The sequence below is a fragment of the Falco naumanni genome, chromosome 10 (genome assembly GCF_017639655.2).
Source record: "Falco naumanni isolate bFalNau1 chromosome 10, bFalNau1.pat, whole genome shotgun sequence".
NCBI classification, from domain to species: domain Eukaryota; kingdom Metazoa; phylum Chordata; class Aves; order Falconiformes; family Falconidae; genus Falco; species Falco naumanni.
Window position 1 is genome coordinate 15,113,704 of NC_054063.1, and position 18,856 is coordinate 15,132,559.

Genomic DNA, 18,856 nt, shown 5'->3' on the forward strand with positions numbered 1-18,856 from the left:
CAGCTAAAATCTATTCAGTGATGGAGCTTTAATGACAAATGATCCTGTCAGAAGCTCTGAGTTTCTCTGACATGGTTCCAAAAATAATTAGCAAAATGTGTACAAAAGTACTAACAATTACTAAATAAATCCACAACAGCATCCATGCTAAATGAAAATAAAACGTCCAAAGTCTCAGGGTTAAGAATTCTTACAGTGTTATTTTTGAGCTGCGCCATGTATCTCAGTCTTCCAGTTTATCACTCAGGCTAGATCAAATTCCAGCTATGCATAATTTCCATCTAATAGCAAAACCTTGCATTTGTATCTTTAAGTGCAATATCCTTCTAGCATTTTCCAGTTTGCAATTTCAAATCCACACCAGGCTTTGCTGCTGCAAAACTGTCACCATTTTAGCTTCCAGAAACACTATGTAGAACATATTTGCTTCTCCACAAAAATTTCCAAAAATACCACCAGCTGATCAAACTACCTCAGAGGTTCAGCCCTATTCCTGCCTAAAGTACTTTTTTTTTTTTAATCTACATTTATTTTAAAAGATTATGTGTCCTTGTTGAGTCACAGTACCAATGACTGAACCAAATAGAGATGAAACGTGAATCAACATGGCAAAGACTAATTGAAATGTCTATTCATTTTCTTTATGAACTGAGAAATCCTACTGCATTAAAACTGGCATAAAGATATATTGAGGCCACACAAGTTACAGTGCAGAGCAAACTAGGGTGTGGATACACAGATTATTATCTGCATATCCATGCATGTGAAAAATCTACTGACCATTAACACAAATTACATTATTTCTCCCACGGAGGAAATAAAAACCAGAACAAACCAAAATCTTCTTTATCCTTTTATCCTTTTGAATGCTTGAAAGCGACAGAGTATAAACAAGTTTTTACCACTAGGCAATGGCATGCTATAAATTTGTACCTATTTTATCGTACAGCAACGTGCTCATGCGTCCTTCCCCTCATTAAAGTTAACCTAAATTATACAGTAATTAAACCAAATTTAAATTCTGAGTTAATATATTTATATGAATATTAATTGCTTTAATTCAGTTACACTTAATTTATTTTGAATATGAATTTTAACCTAATTGAATTATTAATTTGAATAACAATGTCTATACAGGAATTCAAAGCATTTTAACAAATCGCTATAATTTCAGTTCTTCAGGACAAACTCTGAGAAAAGAAGGGCTTGGTGGGAGAAGGTGCAGGAGAACGCATTAAGCAAATGAACTCTGTATGCTGCTTAATTAAGAGAAGGTTGTGCCCATTTAGTTCTGCAGTGCCGAATTACGTTTCCATATGAAAAATCAGATTTTTAATTATAGTTGGCACTTCGGAACCTCCTGCTGGTTGCTACTTTCTTGCTAAAAAAAGTGACCCCATTCCTAAACATGTCACTGTGAGAACTCTGTTATGAACTGCAAACAAGCTTCTATTTGTTTTAGCATGGTTCACTAAAACTTCATTGTCTAAATCGTTTAAACAATACATTAAAACCTTAATGGAATGTGGTTTTTCTAATTCTAAAACCAGCCTTTTGGATTACTGTCTTGTGGTAATTGGAACGAAAGTCAGGATTTCTAGATTTTGTTCTGGCATTGCCTAGACAATTTCATCCTCAAAACTCATTAATTTAAATGGAAGTACCACACAAAGATGTAATTTAAAACAAGTCCACTCCTGAAGTTCTGATTTCTTAACTATTCCAGCTCTAAGAAGGGTAGCTCCTACCTGCAAAATACCACGTTCTTGCATTCTACTAACACTGTAATTTATTGACTACATCTCATAACATAGTGATACTTCCCTTCCTCTTAAAAAGAGGAAATACAGCCATGTGGAACATACAATGAAAGGCACTAGACATACTCTATTATTGTATATCACTGAGGCGGTTCAGCTACGGCATTTGCCAAGACAAGACACTGCCGATGTCTCACCAGAACAGACTTCCAAGGAAAAAAAAACAACACCACACTATAAAAACCAGCAAAAAAACAAACAAGAAAACCCCATGAAACCAAAAACCCCCAAAACCATACACAATAAGTTTGAAAATGCTCATCCAACCTCTCCTCCAAAGTAACGTCAAAGAAAGCTTCATGTAAACATCATCTCCTCTGAAATATTTTCTCCTCTTTGTTCAAATGAGAGGAACTGCTGGCACGTTTCCCTTAGGATAGGGTATTGTGCAAGTCATCACACAAAAGCCATTTTCCCCTGAACATTCTCAACAAACAACAAGCTATTTCCTGGCTCATAGCTGTTAAATTCCACCTTCTTGAATGAGTCGTATATCCCAAAGAGCTGTCTCTCTCCTTCCTGCCAGGGACATATTCTCATTTGATTCTCTTCATGTGTACCTGATTTTTTTCTTGGCTTTTGCATCCTCTTTCATCATTTGGCTTCATATACTACAATGTACAGCTGCAACCAGTAAATACCCAGGTCCCAGCTGCAGCCACTAGGTCAGACCGCTCTACACACAAGCTTCCACAAGTCTTAGCATGCATTGCCTTGGGCTGCAATTATCAATCACTGGACTGCTTGGTCAGCAAAGAACTATTTAATGGCTCTTTCTGTTCAAGACAATCAGTACACCCATACTCTTCAGGAGGCCTACCAAAAAAAATGGAAGATGGTGATGGCAGTAGTTAGCACCCTTCAGCTTAATGATATTAATACAGAAAACACGTGCAAAAGAACATTTGAAAGGAAATTAGAGGAAAAATAAAAATGAAATTAATAATACAGTTCTGTTATGCTACTCACAGAAACACCGTGGAGGCAAATAACTCATCAGCTTTATTATTATTTTTTTTTTAGCTTGTTAACAGTTGTACTATGTGGAGGTAGCTACCTCATCCGAACTACATTTATTTTTGAAATGCAACAGTGTGAAGGACTGACTTCCCAGTTAACAGGATGTAGAGTTCTCTTACTGCCCAGTATCCACATTCCACCTTATTGTATCTTACCCAGTAGGTTTGTGAGCCACAGGGCCAAATCCTCTTTCATTGGCAACAAGTTGGCCTCATGTCGACTTGCGAGCCACTGACTGTATTGATGCATATCTGAGAGGCCAGGGCCACGTGCCTTCGGGCTCAGAGCAGTGCACATTGCTTATCCACTTGCTGTACCTGTTTTCTTATATTAAAGAAAAAAAAAAGAAGGAAAAAAAAAGTACTTTATTATACCAACTAAAGTTTTGTGGGTTCTGTTTTTAGAATTGTACGCTGTAACAGTAGCTATAATTCTAAGAAATTAGATATCAGACAGACAGATGTGGATCTAACACATAAATAGAACACCAATGACTCAAGTTTTGTTTTGTTAATCTATCACATGGCAAGTGATTAAACCACACAGATAAACATCAACTTCATTTGTACTCACCAAGCTACACACGTTGCCAACACATAACCAAATATTCTGCAAGGAATGATTAAAGTCAAATCAAAATAAACATTTTACACAAAGCTAACAACTCACTATGGTGCCTGATCCAATATCCATTCAAAATAAATGGAAAGCTGCAGAGACTTTTTGGATCAGGCCCAACAAAAACATGGGAACAACTGAGTTACACTACTACAGCAAAGTTATTAACAATTAACAAATGCTGTAACCAAAAGGAATCAGTCTGTTCCACAGCTTCAGAAGAATTGAAAAACAAACCCCACACCAAAGATAGTTAGTGAACAGCATAATTCCGTCAGAAAGCAGCACAACAGCAAGTGCTGGCCACCCATGCCTCTCACTTCCACTTTTTATACATGTGCTTCTCTGCTTCACTGACAACTTACTGAAACTTCACTTCCAGGTAAGGCATTACGTCATGCGATAAATATTAGTTAGGTGTTGCGAGGCTTGCAGCAGCCAGAGACATTAGACCCACTGGACCTGTACCTCTGCTCCTGAAGGACTAATTCCCTCACCTGCAGCAGAAGCGTGCTAAGGGAACAAGGTTATTTTTCTCTCTAAAAAGAAACTCAGACCTGGACCCTGATGCTCAGAGCAGTGACCTGAGATAGTGCCTTGCCTGGTAGGCTGTAGCCTGCTGAAAGCCCAGTCCCACCAGCTAGAAGTCACAAGGTGTTAAACAGGTGGCACTAGACAGACATTAATGGGGGTGGGAGGTCCACAAGGACTAGTCCTTTGCCTACTGTCATCTGGCTGATCCGTGGCCACTGTGATTGCACAACTCAGCTGGCTTCAGCTTATGATACTCTGCAAATAGCTTCTGTCTGCCCTTTGCATACCTTTGGAGTCAGGTAAGAGGTATCTGCGACTTCAAAAACAACAACAAAAAAGAACATTTATTATACTATTTCATTGGGGCCTGGAATAACAATACTGAAAACAATTATTTTGCCAAAAGAAGGAAAATGTTTACTGAATGTAAAAAGCAAACGCCTTTCCATAAAACTGTGTTGTAACCGACATTTCCAAATACATGAAATGCTATGTGGCATATTTTAATGCTTACATTAAAATACTCCAGCATTTTTAAACCATACCCTGGTTAACTAAACTACTTGTTCACAACAACCTCTACTTAAGCTCTTGTTGAGGGTACCTCACCCCAAATCTTGAAGCCTGGCTTGCCCTTGAGATAGATGCAACTTTCACTATGAAGATATTCCTTACTGAAATTAGACAATTTTCTCAGTTGGGTAGGGGGTGAAATAAACATTACAAAGTCTTTATTCCCCTGTATAAATACACATTTTGAATTACCAGTAGATTTTAAGTTTTTTCTAACAAAAATACCATATACATCAAAGTTCCTTTGAAAGCAGAGTTTAAGGCAGACTGAGGTATGTAATTTAAGCAAAGCTCCACTCTGAAAACTGACTGTGTAAAAATGTCCACTTGGATTTATGGTTTCCTGGTTAAATGCAAATCATACCTGCTCATTTGGGGTGGGGTGCAAGGGAGTGGAGGGATAAGATTCAGCCTGTTAGCTCTGCAGAAAATGAATCCTGAACATCACTCTCAGATTCCTTCAGACTAGATGATACTAACAGCTAACAAACTACAATGACAGTATATTTAAAGTTGTTCTTTGTCACTCAGGACTACACAATTTAGTGCTTCAAATCACTGCTTCATTTTGGATGGACACAGAGGCAAGATGAGTAACTGGCACCACCTTGTCTTCAAAGGTTATATGGGAAAAATCAAGTGTAAATACTTCTGCCATATACTTTCTTTCCAGAAAAAAAAAAAAAAAAAAAGTCTTAAAATAATTTCTTTTTACTGACTTCTGGAGTCTACAAACTCCATTGATACAGTGAGAACCAGAACTGAAACTAGTTTATTCTCTTGAATCACCTCTGAAATCTTATCAGTAAAAAGTAATTAAAATTTTTTCTCATTCTTGAATGTTCACTTCATATACAATACACAAATACAGCCAAATAAAAATATCTCATTTTTGGCACAATTTCTTCAGTTTATTAACACCTGCGTGTCTAAATGTTTAGGAAACAAACTCCTGCAATTTGTCTTTTTTGACATACAGATAGGAAAATACACCTGAAAAAAAGAAGCATAATTGTACTAAAGGAACCAGTAAGACACTACACCTCTTCACTGGAAATAATTTCCCAGTTCCTATATACTTTGAGGAGAGGGCTAAACTCTGTGACTCCTGGAGGTCCCTTCCAACCTAAATTATTCTATAATATTATATTTCAAGGATGCACACAGCAATATTCATCACGGAACCTGAGGCAGGGTCTGCCCTGCTAGGAGTATAACACATGACACACATGCCGAGTTGGACTGTCTTAAGAAGAAAGCTACAGAGACAAGATCCTTTTCTTTCACCTCATGAAAGGTCCACCTACCTTATCACTTGCAAGACCATGCATAAGTACCCTGTGAAATCTGGAGCTAATTAATAACCAACATCATGATAATATACCTGACAGCCAGCCAGATACAATACAGGCTGTTGCCACTGGTGGGGCTGAAGTAATTCTAAGGTCTGAAAGCTGCAGTTCTTTAAGACTAGAAAAAAAGAGAGGGAAGGATTCTGGAGCAGCTACATGGAAGCAGTTTGGGTTTTACCATCAGCCTGTAAAACAAGCACTGCAGTCTGTTTATGCTTCAGGCTGACCTCTGCAGAGATGCAGAGCACGGAATTTGAGATGTTACTTCAGTTTGTCTCTAAAATACAGGGCAGTCTTCAAATATATCTCATGCTGACCTACCTCTGATTTCATAAAACCCAGCAACCAGGCTGTGTAAAGGTCTCAAGGAACTTTTGAGACTCACTGAAGGAAGAAAAGCAGGAGAACAAAAAGCTCTGATTTCAGAGGAGTCTCGGGTGCTTGAGTTTCATAGTCACTGTGGTAGTAAGAAGAGAGAAGATCCAGAGACAAGAAGGGTATTCTGAGTTTAAGGTAGTTTTAATGGGACATGGGTTCTCAGGACAGGAAACTAGGAGAAATGACAAAAGGCAGATGACAAAATCCTCTAGAAGCTGAAAATGATTCAGGCATCTCTGTACTGGGAGTAGTTCTGCTTGACATAGTGGCCCTGAATTCACAACAATGTTAATACATGAAAGCAGGCATGCAAAGCAAGGAACACTAATGAAGAGTATCCAATGAGAAGAACCCTGAAGAATCACAGATGAATCACAAACCGACCTTACCTCTGTGTAAGTTTTCCTTAATTCCATTTCTGAAAGAAATGAATTTTCCCCTTCCAGCTACTTGTCTGAAAGCCTACCATATCCTTCAATAAAATACCTTCTTGTTAGAATCAAAACAACAAAACTCCTACTTTGGATTTTTAAAGTAAATAAAAATCAGCCTTCAAGGAGCAAAGTGCAATTTGTCCCTTGTAACTCTTGTCACATATTCTGTGTGGTCACAAGTGATATTGTGGGTCAGTTATCAAACTGCAAGCATCAGAACCTATCAAACCCTTAATTATTCTTTATGCAAACACTGATTACTACTGAACTTAGAACTAAGTTTAACTTAAGCCTCCACAATACTTAAGTGCTGAAGTCTTTAAGCTCCATTAAAATGTTTATCTGCTTCATCAACTGTAATAGCCCATGCATTAACTATTAAAGCTTCATCACATGCTAGCTAGGATCTGTGAAGCCACTCAACTGAGTGAGTCAGGTGAAGGTGACAGCAGGGGGTCCTGAGCTCCTTCAAGACCCCTTTGAAGACTCTATCTGCAGCCAAGGCCAGGCTCTTGATTCTTCACTCGGGTACCACCACCTCACCTCCTTAAAACATCTTAACATACTTGTTTTCTTGTGAACTGGCGAAAAGTTGATGGGCAATTTAACAGTGAGCAGTCTGGTCAAAGAAATGGACCAACTTGCCACAGAGGTAGACAGTAGCATGCAAGGATAGATCACCAAAGCTGAGGCAAGCCTCTTGGGCTCCAACAACTACTTCATCTTTTGTTTTGGCAGACATAAGGTATGAACAAAGTAGCCAAAAAATATTGGTTTTCCTAATCTCACTACTTTCTAACAACAACATCAAATAGTCATATATACAGCTCTCTAAAACTAGCCAACACAAACACATCAAATATTTTACAGAATGTTACACTTATTTATGAACTGTTGAGGCTGATGTGATATGCAGAAGCATTTTTCAAAACTCACCTCTTAACTGCTTTGTTCCTCACAAAGCAACTTCTTCCCCTTACTATTCTGAAAGCAGACAAGGAAAGGTCTTCAACTACTCTTCATTCTGTTTTGTTACAGGTTATATTTATGTAGCATAGCCTTTTTTTCCACCTCTGTCAATAAGAGGAGGACATCTCAAATTGTTAGACTTATTGTCTAGCTGAAGAATTCAGTGTGGGATAGTTTACAGTACACCCAGTGACATGCAACAGATTCAACACACTGAAAGATTATACTTTGCTCCAGTTGCTTCTACCACACAGTGAAGTTTTTATTTTGCTTTACAGTAGTACATTTAGTTTTCTGTGTATTGCAGCTCACTGTATTTTGCCAGCAGTGTAACTTACACTATCTGCTGATTGTTGTCAGTGATCATCAAGTCAAAGCAATGAGAATCAAATGAGTAATCTTCTGTAATTCCACTGGCTTTTGTTGGGGTTAACCGGTAGAACAAAAGGATTCAAGAATGATACACTCTACTCAAAACACACAGGAGGCAAAGACTGTTTAGTTCAAAAAGTAAAATTGGCTGCACAGTTAGGCACTCAGTGTTGCAGATCCCTGGATTCACTTACATTTCCTATTCCAACCACTTTCCTTACCTGCAAAATTGTGGTAATAATAGTACTCTTCAACTGTACAATTGGGGGGGGGGGGGGATTATTCTGCATAGTGAAAATGTATATATATGTGTGCATGTATGCATAGATATACATACAGAGAAAATACATGTTGTCCATGCTGTGGGTTAATCATACAAAACAGTAAGTTTTTACTCCAAATTACCCATCCATCTGCATCATACGCACATAATGGCTTACACTAAGTAGCTGCTGGCTACATGGTGTGCTCTCTGTATTGAGTGAGTTTCATTGTTGCCTCAGCTTGGTTCCTAATTGCAACATGCGCGTTAGTCCCCAAACAAAAGGAAGCTTGAATCACTCCTTTTCACTTCCTAGTAGACACAAATCTTCCAGGTGAGGGATGAAGAAGTCTTGCCGAACCACTTGATCTTTACGACTTGGTTTAAACGTTAGCATAGAAATTAAGTATCCAGCAAAACAAGCATTTTTCTTTGTATCTCTATTCAGTTAGAAAAGAATAAAAAGATTTTACAAGTTACACCGGGGGGGGGGGGGGGGGGGGGGGGGGGGGGGGAAGGGGGGGGCGGGCAGGAGTAAGTCATAAAGCAAATGCAGAACTCTGTATAGAGAACGATCCAATCATCTCTGATGCAAAGGCCCTACATGATGTGCCCTTTGCACCATACCAGCGTGACTGAGACACTGTGCCACAGATGTTGTTTTGGCCCACCCAGGCACTACCACCTAGCAGGCAAGCCAATTGACTGGCTCTGTTTAGTTGACAGCTAAACCAGACTTATCCAGGACCGAAGATTTGCACATACGCCAATTCAGTGGCCTAGTAACTCGACAAAGCCGGAACAACTGGAACAGAAGATGGCATGACTCTACTTGGACACTGGGTTCAAAGAACCTATTTCATAAAGTCTTCATGGAATTATATTTGCAGGCTTTAAGTTTGTGAAATAAGGTCTGTTGTAGTATGATTAAGGAAGTGCAGTAGCTATCAGTTGTAGAAGAAACAAAACATCATGCACGCAACTGTGCAATAGCTTTACAGTCAGTGGCTGAGAAAGCAGACAGCAACCTAGACAAGAGCAGCAACAGTTTTTCTCTGAAGGAACTGGAACTTGAGCACTAGACTGCACATTGGCTTTGACAGAGGGGTATCGGCTATAACTGCAGACAATCTCCTGCTGTCTTAGAGAGAAGGTAATGCTATTGGAAAGCTGCCATCCTGGAAAGAGAGGAGACAGGCGATCAAAAGCCAGAACAGAGCTCATGAGTATCTGGCAAGGGTTTCTGCTGGATCTCCCTGCTAGTTCTAATCACCTCAAACAGATGGAAAAGAACAGAACTTTTGAAACTTTACTAGTGCTTAAGTGGACTGTGTGAAGCATGCACTTACTGTAACTGCAAGCTGGGTACAAAAGAGGCTTAAATAAAAAGATTCCATGTTCATAAACAGATGAAGTTGCAGCGCACATTTGTGCAAGCAGAAACGAGGCTGCCCACGATTTGGGACCCACAGTTGCAGTCACCGCTTTCACATAAACAAGTGCCAATTTTACACATGCAGCACATACAAGCATAAAGGCATTCACACTTGAGAACTGTTTCAGTTTTTCTGTCTCAATGTTGGCATATTTTTCACATTTGGAAAGTAGATCATCAGTCCACAGACTAAAGGCTGCTCTTGCTTTTCCACCCTCTCACCCATGTACATACATATGTGTATACACACACATATATGCAGAAAGGGCAGAGGGAAAGATACATGAATGCCTTCCTTTGAGAGCCACAGAGGTAACTAACAGCTTCTGTAACTGATATTTTTAATGTTAGGAAACTGTTCCCTATGGTGAGATCTGCTAGACAGTGGAATAATTTCCCTAAGTGAAAAGTTAAAAGCTCCCCCACTTGAAATCCTTGAAATGGACTAAAAGAAGCAGTAGGGAAAAGCACAGAGACCTGTCACTCACTGATAGATGTTACTCAGTCAATCTTTACCACCTGCAATTTCCAGTTTACTACAGAATAGTAATCACTCACTTTGTCCTTTTACAAACGTAAAAGCAAGCAGAGTCAGTTTTAAAGTGATTCTGCTACTACATCGCATAGCTCCTCTTCAAGAGCTGCTGCAGAGCTTTCCCTTCTGTAAGACACAAGTCACTGTCTACATCATCCTAAATACATATATGTGTAACCTTACTTTTCTCACTACCATAAACAAGCAGATAAAACATAAGCTCACAAATGCAGCAAGCATATTTTGTAAGGAAATGCAATTTTTCTAGTTATTTTATTATCCTTATAAACTATACCACAACCAATTTAGCCCAAGGTTTCTGGAGCTTTCCCAGATTAACTTGGAGCATACTGTACATGTTAGGAGCAGGGGGAGGGGCACTGGAGGGGAACCACCATCTGAAACTCATTAATCAATTAGAATTTTTAAGGGCTTACATCAAAATGTGATCTACACTGATAAAGTAAACTTTAATCACAAGAAGCCTTTGTCCTTTACATTATGAATATATGTGTTACAAATGTGTGCAGTACTTTGAGCCGAGGATGAGGAACCTGGCACAACAGCTTACCAATATTTTGGACCTGTAAGGCCTTTGGTCTGAGGCCAGACCAAAATGAAGTTAACCGCACTTAAAAATCTGAGCTAATCATTGGAAGCCTAAACGTTTTCAGGACTATGCCTAGTAGAAACAATTTTGTTGCCTTGATAATGTCTCCTCTACCAAAAGGAAAGCAAACAGTCCTTCTCACATAGACCAAAACAAAACTTAAAGAATGTTCAATATCTACTTGCTCATAAAATTACAACTTCTGGAAACTGAGCCCGATTCCTAACATGGTCCAAAAACTCTCAAATTGACTTCTCTTTGCCTGGCTCTTACAATTACGTTTTTCTGCTCATCGAAGCAAAATAGCCATTAAAAATTAATACAAAAGAAGTTTCAAGCACCACCAACTAGGAAGATGTGATATGTCTGTTTAAAAGTGTACTTCCTTTCCAAGGAGTATAAACATGACTCTTGCTGCAAGCACACCATGCAGACAGTATTACAAGCTGTGTCCCAATTATCAGCTTTGGTTTTAATTATGAAGTTCTATTTCTAAATCCCATCCTACAATTAGTGTGAAGCCTAACTAAGAAGTGTAAAGGGGAGCTGAAGTTGTACTTAGCATAGTGAGCGTGCAAATTTAAATAAGACTGTAAGTAAAATACATGAAGTAACCAAATAAGTTAGTAGCTTAAAATAAGTAAGACCTAGAACTTAAGGACAGTACTGACTCTTCCTCACCTCACCACCTCCATCTAGGTTTGGCTGTGGTTCCAACACGGGTACCACGCTATAATGCTGATCAGATGGCCTATGGTGCCATATGATACGAATTTGTGACTGTCAGCTAATTTCCTATTAAATCACAATCCACATCACAAAACCATCATAAAACCACTACACTTGGAACAGCTTCTACTCCACCGTGAAGAAACTGTTCATAATTTAATGTAGATGGAAAGCAAAGAATATTTTTTCTGTTCCATTTTAATTTCAAAGTAATGTCAGAAGCGTGCTGGAAGTGCTCTTGGGGAGACTGCAATGCATCCTTCCCAGCACCCCAAAAGCAAGCCAGTGGGTTCGGCTGGCACACACCAAAGCAGTGGGATGCTGATGGCAACCAGCAACCTTCGTTTCTTACACATTAAGCACCAGCGAAAAACACAGCCCTCTTAAAGTCAGTCTCTGCCCTCTCGAGGTTTGAATGCAGAAGCTGAGGAGGAAAGCCAGAAGCTGGAAGGCCGGCTGTCGGCATGAGAAGGGTCTCATCCCGCCTGACCTTCGGGGCAGCGGAGGGGGCCTGCCGGGCGCAGCCACCCGCACCGCAGCCGGGCTTGGCCGCCTCCCACCCGACACTTGCCGCAACCCCGGGGCTCGCGTTCCCCGTCCTCCCGCACCCCCTCCCCGCGCCACCAGCAACCCGGGGCTACCCGGAGCCTCCCCAAAGACCCACCATGGAGCGCGGAGGGGCGCGCACGGCGAGCGACAGCCAGCCGAGACGCGAAGACCCCACTCGCCGCCCGCGCGTTTCGCCCGGCAGCCGCCCCCCCGCGCTCACCCGCTGGGGAGCCCGGCTCCGCGCCGCGCCGGGATGCGTTTGTCCTCCTCGGGGCCCCTCCGCAATAAGGTTGAGCTAATGGCTTTGCCATGAGTGCTGGAAGCGCTGCTTCCAGCTCTGCCCCTCGGGGGCAGGACCAAGCAAACCCGCCGCAGCCCCTGACCCTCCGCGGGATGCCCGGGGCGGCCCGCCAGCAGCCCCCGGGCCAGCCGCAGCCAGCCCCGGCTGAGCCGCTCCGGGGTCCCCGCGACGCCCACGGCCGCTCTCGTTCCACCCCCGCAACGCGTTCAAACGCCGGACAGCCAGAGAGCGGGAAAAACAGTAACAATAACAAAAAAACCCCAACCACCAAAACAAAACCAACAACAAACTAAAACCTACAGCAAAACCACAGACCCCCCAAACAGAAGGAAGCCCCCAGCGCGCAGGCAGCTCGGGGCCCGGCGCCGAGCCCTGCCACTTCCCCAGCGGACCCCCGCGGCCAGCCCGGGACGAGGCGGGTGACAAAGAAACGACAGCACCTACTCCACAACCGCCAGGCGAAGCTCACCTTGGCGCCTGGCTCCCCGGGCCCTTGCTCCTTAAACTCGAAGGCAGCCGGCGAGGTGCACGAAACGCCCTCGATTTAAAGGAACCTGGGCTGCGGGCTCAGCTGTGGGGCCGGCCGGGCGAGCCCCCGCCGCCGGGGCAGACACGGTGCTCGCTGCCGGGGCGGGCGGGCTGGCTGGCGGGCAGGCAGGGCTCCCCCCGCCGCCCCCGGGGCTGCACTCGCTGCCCCCCGCCTCCAGCCGCCGCCGTGCCCCCGAGCTGAGCAGCGCAGACCGGCAACAGCCGCGCTGCCGCTCTTCATACTTCTGTCCGCTCCGCGCTCTCGTTGGGAAACCTTTTTTTTTTTTTTTTCCTCCCTTCCCCCTTTTTGGTTTTTGTTGAGGGTTTTTTTTTTTTTTTTTCCCTCTCCGAAACCGATTTCCTATACTCCAGCAGTCCACACAGACTGAACGGAAGTTACAAACTTACTTTTTTTCAGACGGACGGCAAACGCAGTTCACACTGATTTTACCCTTGAAATGCTGAGATATTCTATTACAGCCCTTGGCAGCGAGTTGGTGCTTGGGTCCGTTTCTCTTTTATTATTATTATTACTCTCTTTCCAAGACTATTTATTGTGGAAAAAGAATGAAGGGTGGAAGGAGAAAGGAAAATTTCACATCCAAAATAAAACTCTCCTTTTCTTTAATTTTACTGGTTGTGTCTGGAATTTTTTAACACTTAGTAGCACCTCTTTTAATTGTCACTCCTCCACCCCCAGCTAAAGGAACATTTTGGGGAACTGTTTCATTGTACATTTCACCAAAACAATTACATGCTACCTGGTAGTCTCTTTTGAACAAAAAACGTATGCCATTCATACATCAATCATTCTTAAATTACACTTTAAGCACAGTGATGGGTAAAGGTTTTGCTTGTTCTTGTATGCCTGCACTTTGATTGCCAAGCTAACTCTTAGCACACCTTTATTTCAGACATTTCATTCTCACCTTATATCATTTTTGTGACATTTCAACGTTTTGTTAAATGTCAGGGATAACCTTCTCCAACTGCTGTTTATTCACTCATTCCCTGCCCAGAGAAGCCCCTTTCGTGAATTCAATAGCGGGAAACAGATGTTCAGACTTCTGCGTCTCTTAATGCATGGATGTAGATTGTCTTGTTGAGTTTCCTCATGGTATCATGTTATCACTTTCCATAGGAGTGCTCCAGTCAAACAGCACATTTATTTTTCTTTCACAGTGGTATACCCACTTATTTTATTGATATATATAAATTAAAATAATTAAATTGTTCTAGGAAAAGCACATTACGTATAATTATACTCAAAGAATTGTTTTAACCTGATTGCTGAAAAGCGCATCAAGCTGACCCTTAATTTTTAGTTACATTCATTTCTTTGTACTCTGATCTGCTGGGAAAACATGATTTGCACAATTAATGCCGGGCTATTTTTCAATAATTGCACTGTAAGCAAATTCCTTTTCTCTGAGCAGCAGATGTTCATTGCTAGCCAATCAGAATACACACATCTTTCGTTATTTATTATATTCCTATACTCGTATGATGCTGTTCTGATGGACTATTAACTGCTGTGATGAGTGCTACTTAAATGAGAGCATTCATCAGTGTGCTGATGTATTTAGCTATGGTGAGCTCTAGCCAGGTACTATGTGCGTAACAGCCCAGAATTAAATGAAATCCTAGTTTTGTTTTGTTTAGATAAATCTGGATGTCCCTGGCCATGACTGTTTTCTTTGGCTCATCCAATTTCTTGGTCAGGGAAAGAAGGGGGGGGTGGGGGTGGTGCGCAGAGGTAAGAAAAATGTCCTCAGACATCCTAAAAATGCACTGGGGTGGAACAGATGTTGAGCTGATGAGCAGATTCCTGTATGCACTTAATTATCTTACAGAGGTTTTATCTGACCTTCAGAAAGATTTTTTCTAAATAATTAGCAACAATTTAAATCCAATTTATGTGTCAACTCAATATAAAAACCAGCTTGAGATGAGACCAATTCTGTTAAGGTGTCCTCTATACTTAAAAATCCTGTCACTTTATAGAGAAGTTGGAAAATGCTCCCCTCCCCTAAGCAGCAGTTGTGTCGCCAGTAAAAGCTTCTCAAGGTTCATGTGTACTCTGAAGTTACAAGATTTCTATCAAGTTTAGGAGCAATTCTACGCAGGGAGTTAAGCCAACTTCTCTGTTTCGCACTTAAGCATTAGAATTTAGCTTTCAATTGGCACAATAACTTTGAAGCCACAGTACACTTCTATTTTCTACATAAGGCTATTTCAATAATATACTCACTAACCTTTGAGGAAGAACTCAGAGTTTCCTTCTGAAATGCTACTATTTTCTTCGCTGCTTCTCTACATGAACAATCTTAGCTCCCCACACTTTCAACTTACAGTGTCTACAGGTTCCAACAATATTTTTGACACAGTCTACTTCCAAACAGACAACACAATGATCAGGCATACGAATAAATGATCATTTGAAGACAGACATAGGAAAGAGAGGGGAGAGAGGGAGCAGGAGAACGTGCATTGACTGAGGAAGGTAAAGCTCATTTGGTAGTCATATGCACATGAAGGAAGTCTGAGCAAAATTACCACCATGACTAAGACAAAATGGTTCTACACATTGTCATTTAGATAATTTTAACAGTAGAAAGGGAATATTAACTCTCAAAAGAGATAGAAAATGTGGATAATTGGCTGAGTTGCAGCAAATTCTATCTAAAGATGTCATAAACTTTCTATGATCACGCTTTCCTAGTGACCTTGCAAATTTCCCAAATACTCCTTCTTCATTATGTACTTAGTGTCCTAACTGACCAGTGTAATGTCAGTCAAATATAATGATTACTATGTAATTTATGATCAGCATCCCAATTCTGTATGAACTCTTAAAGCACATACAGCCATTAAACAGGACATGCCTTGGTCAGCTAAGAAGACATGGATGGGAGACAGCAACTGGGGTGAGTAGCAGAAACGATGAATAAAATGTATATTGAGTAGAGAATGTAATACCTCTTGTTTTCTTGCTTTTTGCTGCTAAAGGGACTGAACAATTAAACTATTTAACTGAAATTCACACAGATCTGGAAGACAGAAATATATTTACTCTGTTCTTTCTTTCATTATATACCACAGAAATTAAAATTCAAAAGATGTGGAGTGAGAGGTGATTCAAAACTGCCAATACTTGAGTCAGCTTGCTAGAGCATGAGCAGCCACAATGAGCACAGAATGTTTCATAAACGACTGAGCATTGTCCCAATGTTATAGTGCTTGGCAAAAAAAAAAAAAAAAAAAAAAAAAAAAAAAAGAATTGACTTTTTAAAAAGGCAGAGTAGTCAGTAACCTTGCTGGCCTGTGATCAATAAATATCTCCTTGTGCAACTCACTGAAATATATTGTACTAATTGGTACCAGGTACCTTTTAATTTTACATTTTTTTCTAAAACTGTTGGAATATAATATGTAAGTCCTACTTAAAATGTATTTAGTATTTGGCAATTTGAAGAACATGTGGAGAAAACATGAATAGGTAAAACTTAACATTAATTCAGTTACACATGATTTTTCATTTTAATTATCATGAAAATAAGGCATGCTGTAAGTTAATTTCATCCTCTGATAATTCAGTTCAACACACACAGACTTTGTAATCAATTGAACTTTCTTCAAACCTGTGGTAGAATATTCATTTTAAAGGTCTACGAATAAACTGCAAAAGAATTCCTTCACCATAAATATAGTATGTTCTATTCTTCCATCTCACAAACTTACTCTGCAAGAGATGTACTTTCTATTTATTATACGTGACTTAATTACAATTTTCATTGTTTTGTTTTGTTTTTTAAATCTTAAATGCGCAACTGACTGCTGTAATGTAAGAACAAGTTTTGGTCATTGTAAGCCTAAAATCAAGTTTACTGTCTCCTCTGCATCATATTTACTACAACACACCTGCTTCTAATCTTTCAGAATAATATTCACCAGTGTTAAGGAAAACACCTCAATGAAATTTGACCCAATAACAGACAGTTTTCTGTCATCATGGAGTGCACATACTTGAATTGACATACTGTGACATACGACCAGCATATACAAACTGCTCAAAAGCTACAGGTGTATAATATGTGCATTACTGCAACATACATTATGGAATATGCACCACTGTCATGAAGACATCACAATTCACATTTATATAGAAAGCTGGTTTTCAGTCAAGTGCCATAATAGTTTATTCATGGGTACAGAGCATGCAGTTGATGTGCCAAAAAACCACTGGGGTTAACACAGTGATTACCAGGCCAGAGTCTATGTTGTGTCTGACAACTAAAGTGCAATGATCTGTCTCTAAACCAGCGAGTTAAATATTAACAAGACAGACTGTTATTATTTTTTCCTTCTTAAATACAAGGATCTCAGATACTAAATGGATAGAGATCATTTAAATGACTAGATAGATTAGACAGGCCTCCTAACACCTTCCTTGAAGTGAAAGCAACTCACATACAGAACTGAAAAGTTGTCCAACTACAGCTCATACTGCACTGTCATCCCTACCAGACAATGTAGCAATTGGAAGTGACTCAGGAGACAATATAGCGACTGAAACCAACTCAAATTCCTATCAGAACTAGCCCACAGGTAAATGAAGTGATGGGGAAATGCTCATTTGATCTCTGTTCCTTATATTTTACAAGAAAGCCAGATTTTGTGGTTGGTTTCTACTTGGGATGGAAAAGTCACTAAAATAAGGTGCTAAGGTCACATAGAAGCATCAGATTGTAAGTACCAAAGGCACAAAAACAGCAATGAGAAAAAGAGTATCTAAGGAGGCCAACACCTACCACAGCAACATTGTCTTCTTGTATCACAAGTGTTCTGGAATCATTTTATCAGCTTCTTGTAGCAGCTGACTCAAATACACAAACTAATTTTCATAGGAATAAACAGATGAACACTGGCTTTGGGAGGCAATTTACAAGCAGTCCAGATGTACACGTCACAGTTTCTCACAAGTCACAAATTTTCCAGACCATGAATACGAGCAGACCAACTCACTATTCAAGAACTGAAAAATCCTTTTAAACAAGAAAATGTTCTAACAGTGTAGTGACATCTGACCACGTTGGCTGGTCAAAACCATCCTGCCTTCCCTCTTTTTGTCTTTCAATGCAGTCCTTCTCCTGACACATACCTAGGTTTCTCTTAAAATCCTTAATATTCTTTGTTTGAATTTCCCTTCCTGTTAACTTATTGCCTTTGTTATTGGCCTTTGTATGAAAATATTTTGTTGACTTCCTATTTAGCATAAACCAAGGCCCAATTCTGTCCCTAATATTACCTACAGTAAAATTCCTTTTAATGTTAATGAAATCAGATGAGGTGGTTTTTGTACCTAGTTTATAAGAACTAAATTATCAGCAGTGATTCCAAATGTGAGAGAACTGTAGATACATATAGCTTTGAATCTTTTCTTAACAGCCCTATGGACCCCTCTCCAAGTCTTCATAAGCTTATCATATCCTCACCAATACTTTCCCACACTACCCCGGTCCATACTTCTTAAAGACATTATCACTATATTTTACTGAATGGGGAAAAATGTATTTCAAAAGGCTAGCTAACGATCTGATACACCTAAATGGAAATGCTAAGCTCAAATCAGAAGCAAGTCTGGTTTGAAACATACAGAGGTATCTCTGTACAGGCCTCTGGAAGACAAATACGTCTTCTTACTTCCCTACTGGCTACCTAGTGAAAATATAGCCATTTCATAGAGCTACTCCAGCCTAGTCACTGGAACAACTTCTGCATGGCAATTTAGGACCCTGTTTCCATATGAAAACTCCATAAAGCAGCAGATTCTTTGG

The 18,856-nt window shown here is 40.4% G+C and overlaps 1 protein-coding gene across 7 annotated transcripts in view; it reads right to left on the reverse strand.

Annotated features, from left to right (window-relative positions):
- The window catches only part of GAS2 (growth arrest specific 2), a 98,122-nt gene extending 84,882 nt beyond the window's left edge, over nt 1-13,240 (reverse strand). Inside the window, exons 1-2 of one of the 7 annotated variants that reach the window (XM_040608465.1) lie at nt 12,961-13,232; nt 2,996-3,157 (exon numbers count right to left, since the gene is read on the reverse strand). In XM_040608465.1, coding sequence (XP_040464399.1) covers nt 2,996-3,137 — 142 coding nt within the window. In that variant the 5' untranslated portion in view covers nt 3,138-3,157; nt 12,961-13,232. Of the gene's footprint in view, nt 1-2,995; nt 3,165-3,413; nt 3,435-7,665; nt 7,686-12,410; nt 12,553-12,960 lie in introns of those variants that run through there. The other 6 variants (XM_040608462.1, XM_040608467.1, XM_040608463.1 and 3 more) reach the window with 6 other exon arrangements.
- Nucleotides 13,241-18,856: the final 5,616 nt, after the last annotated feature.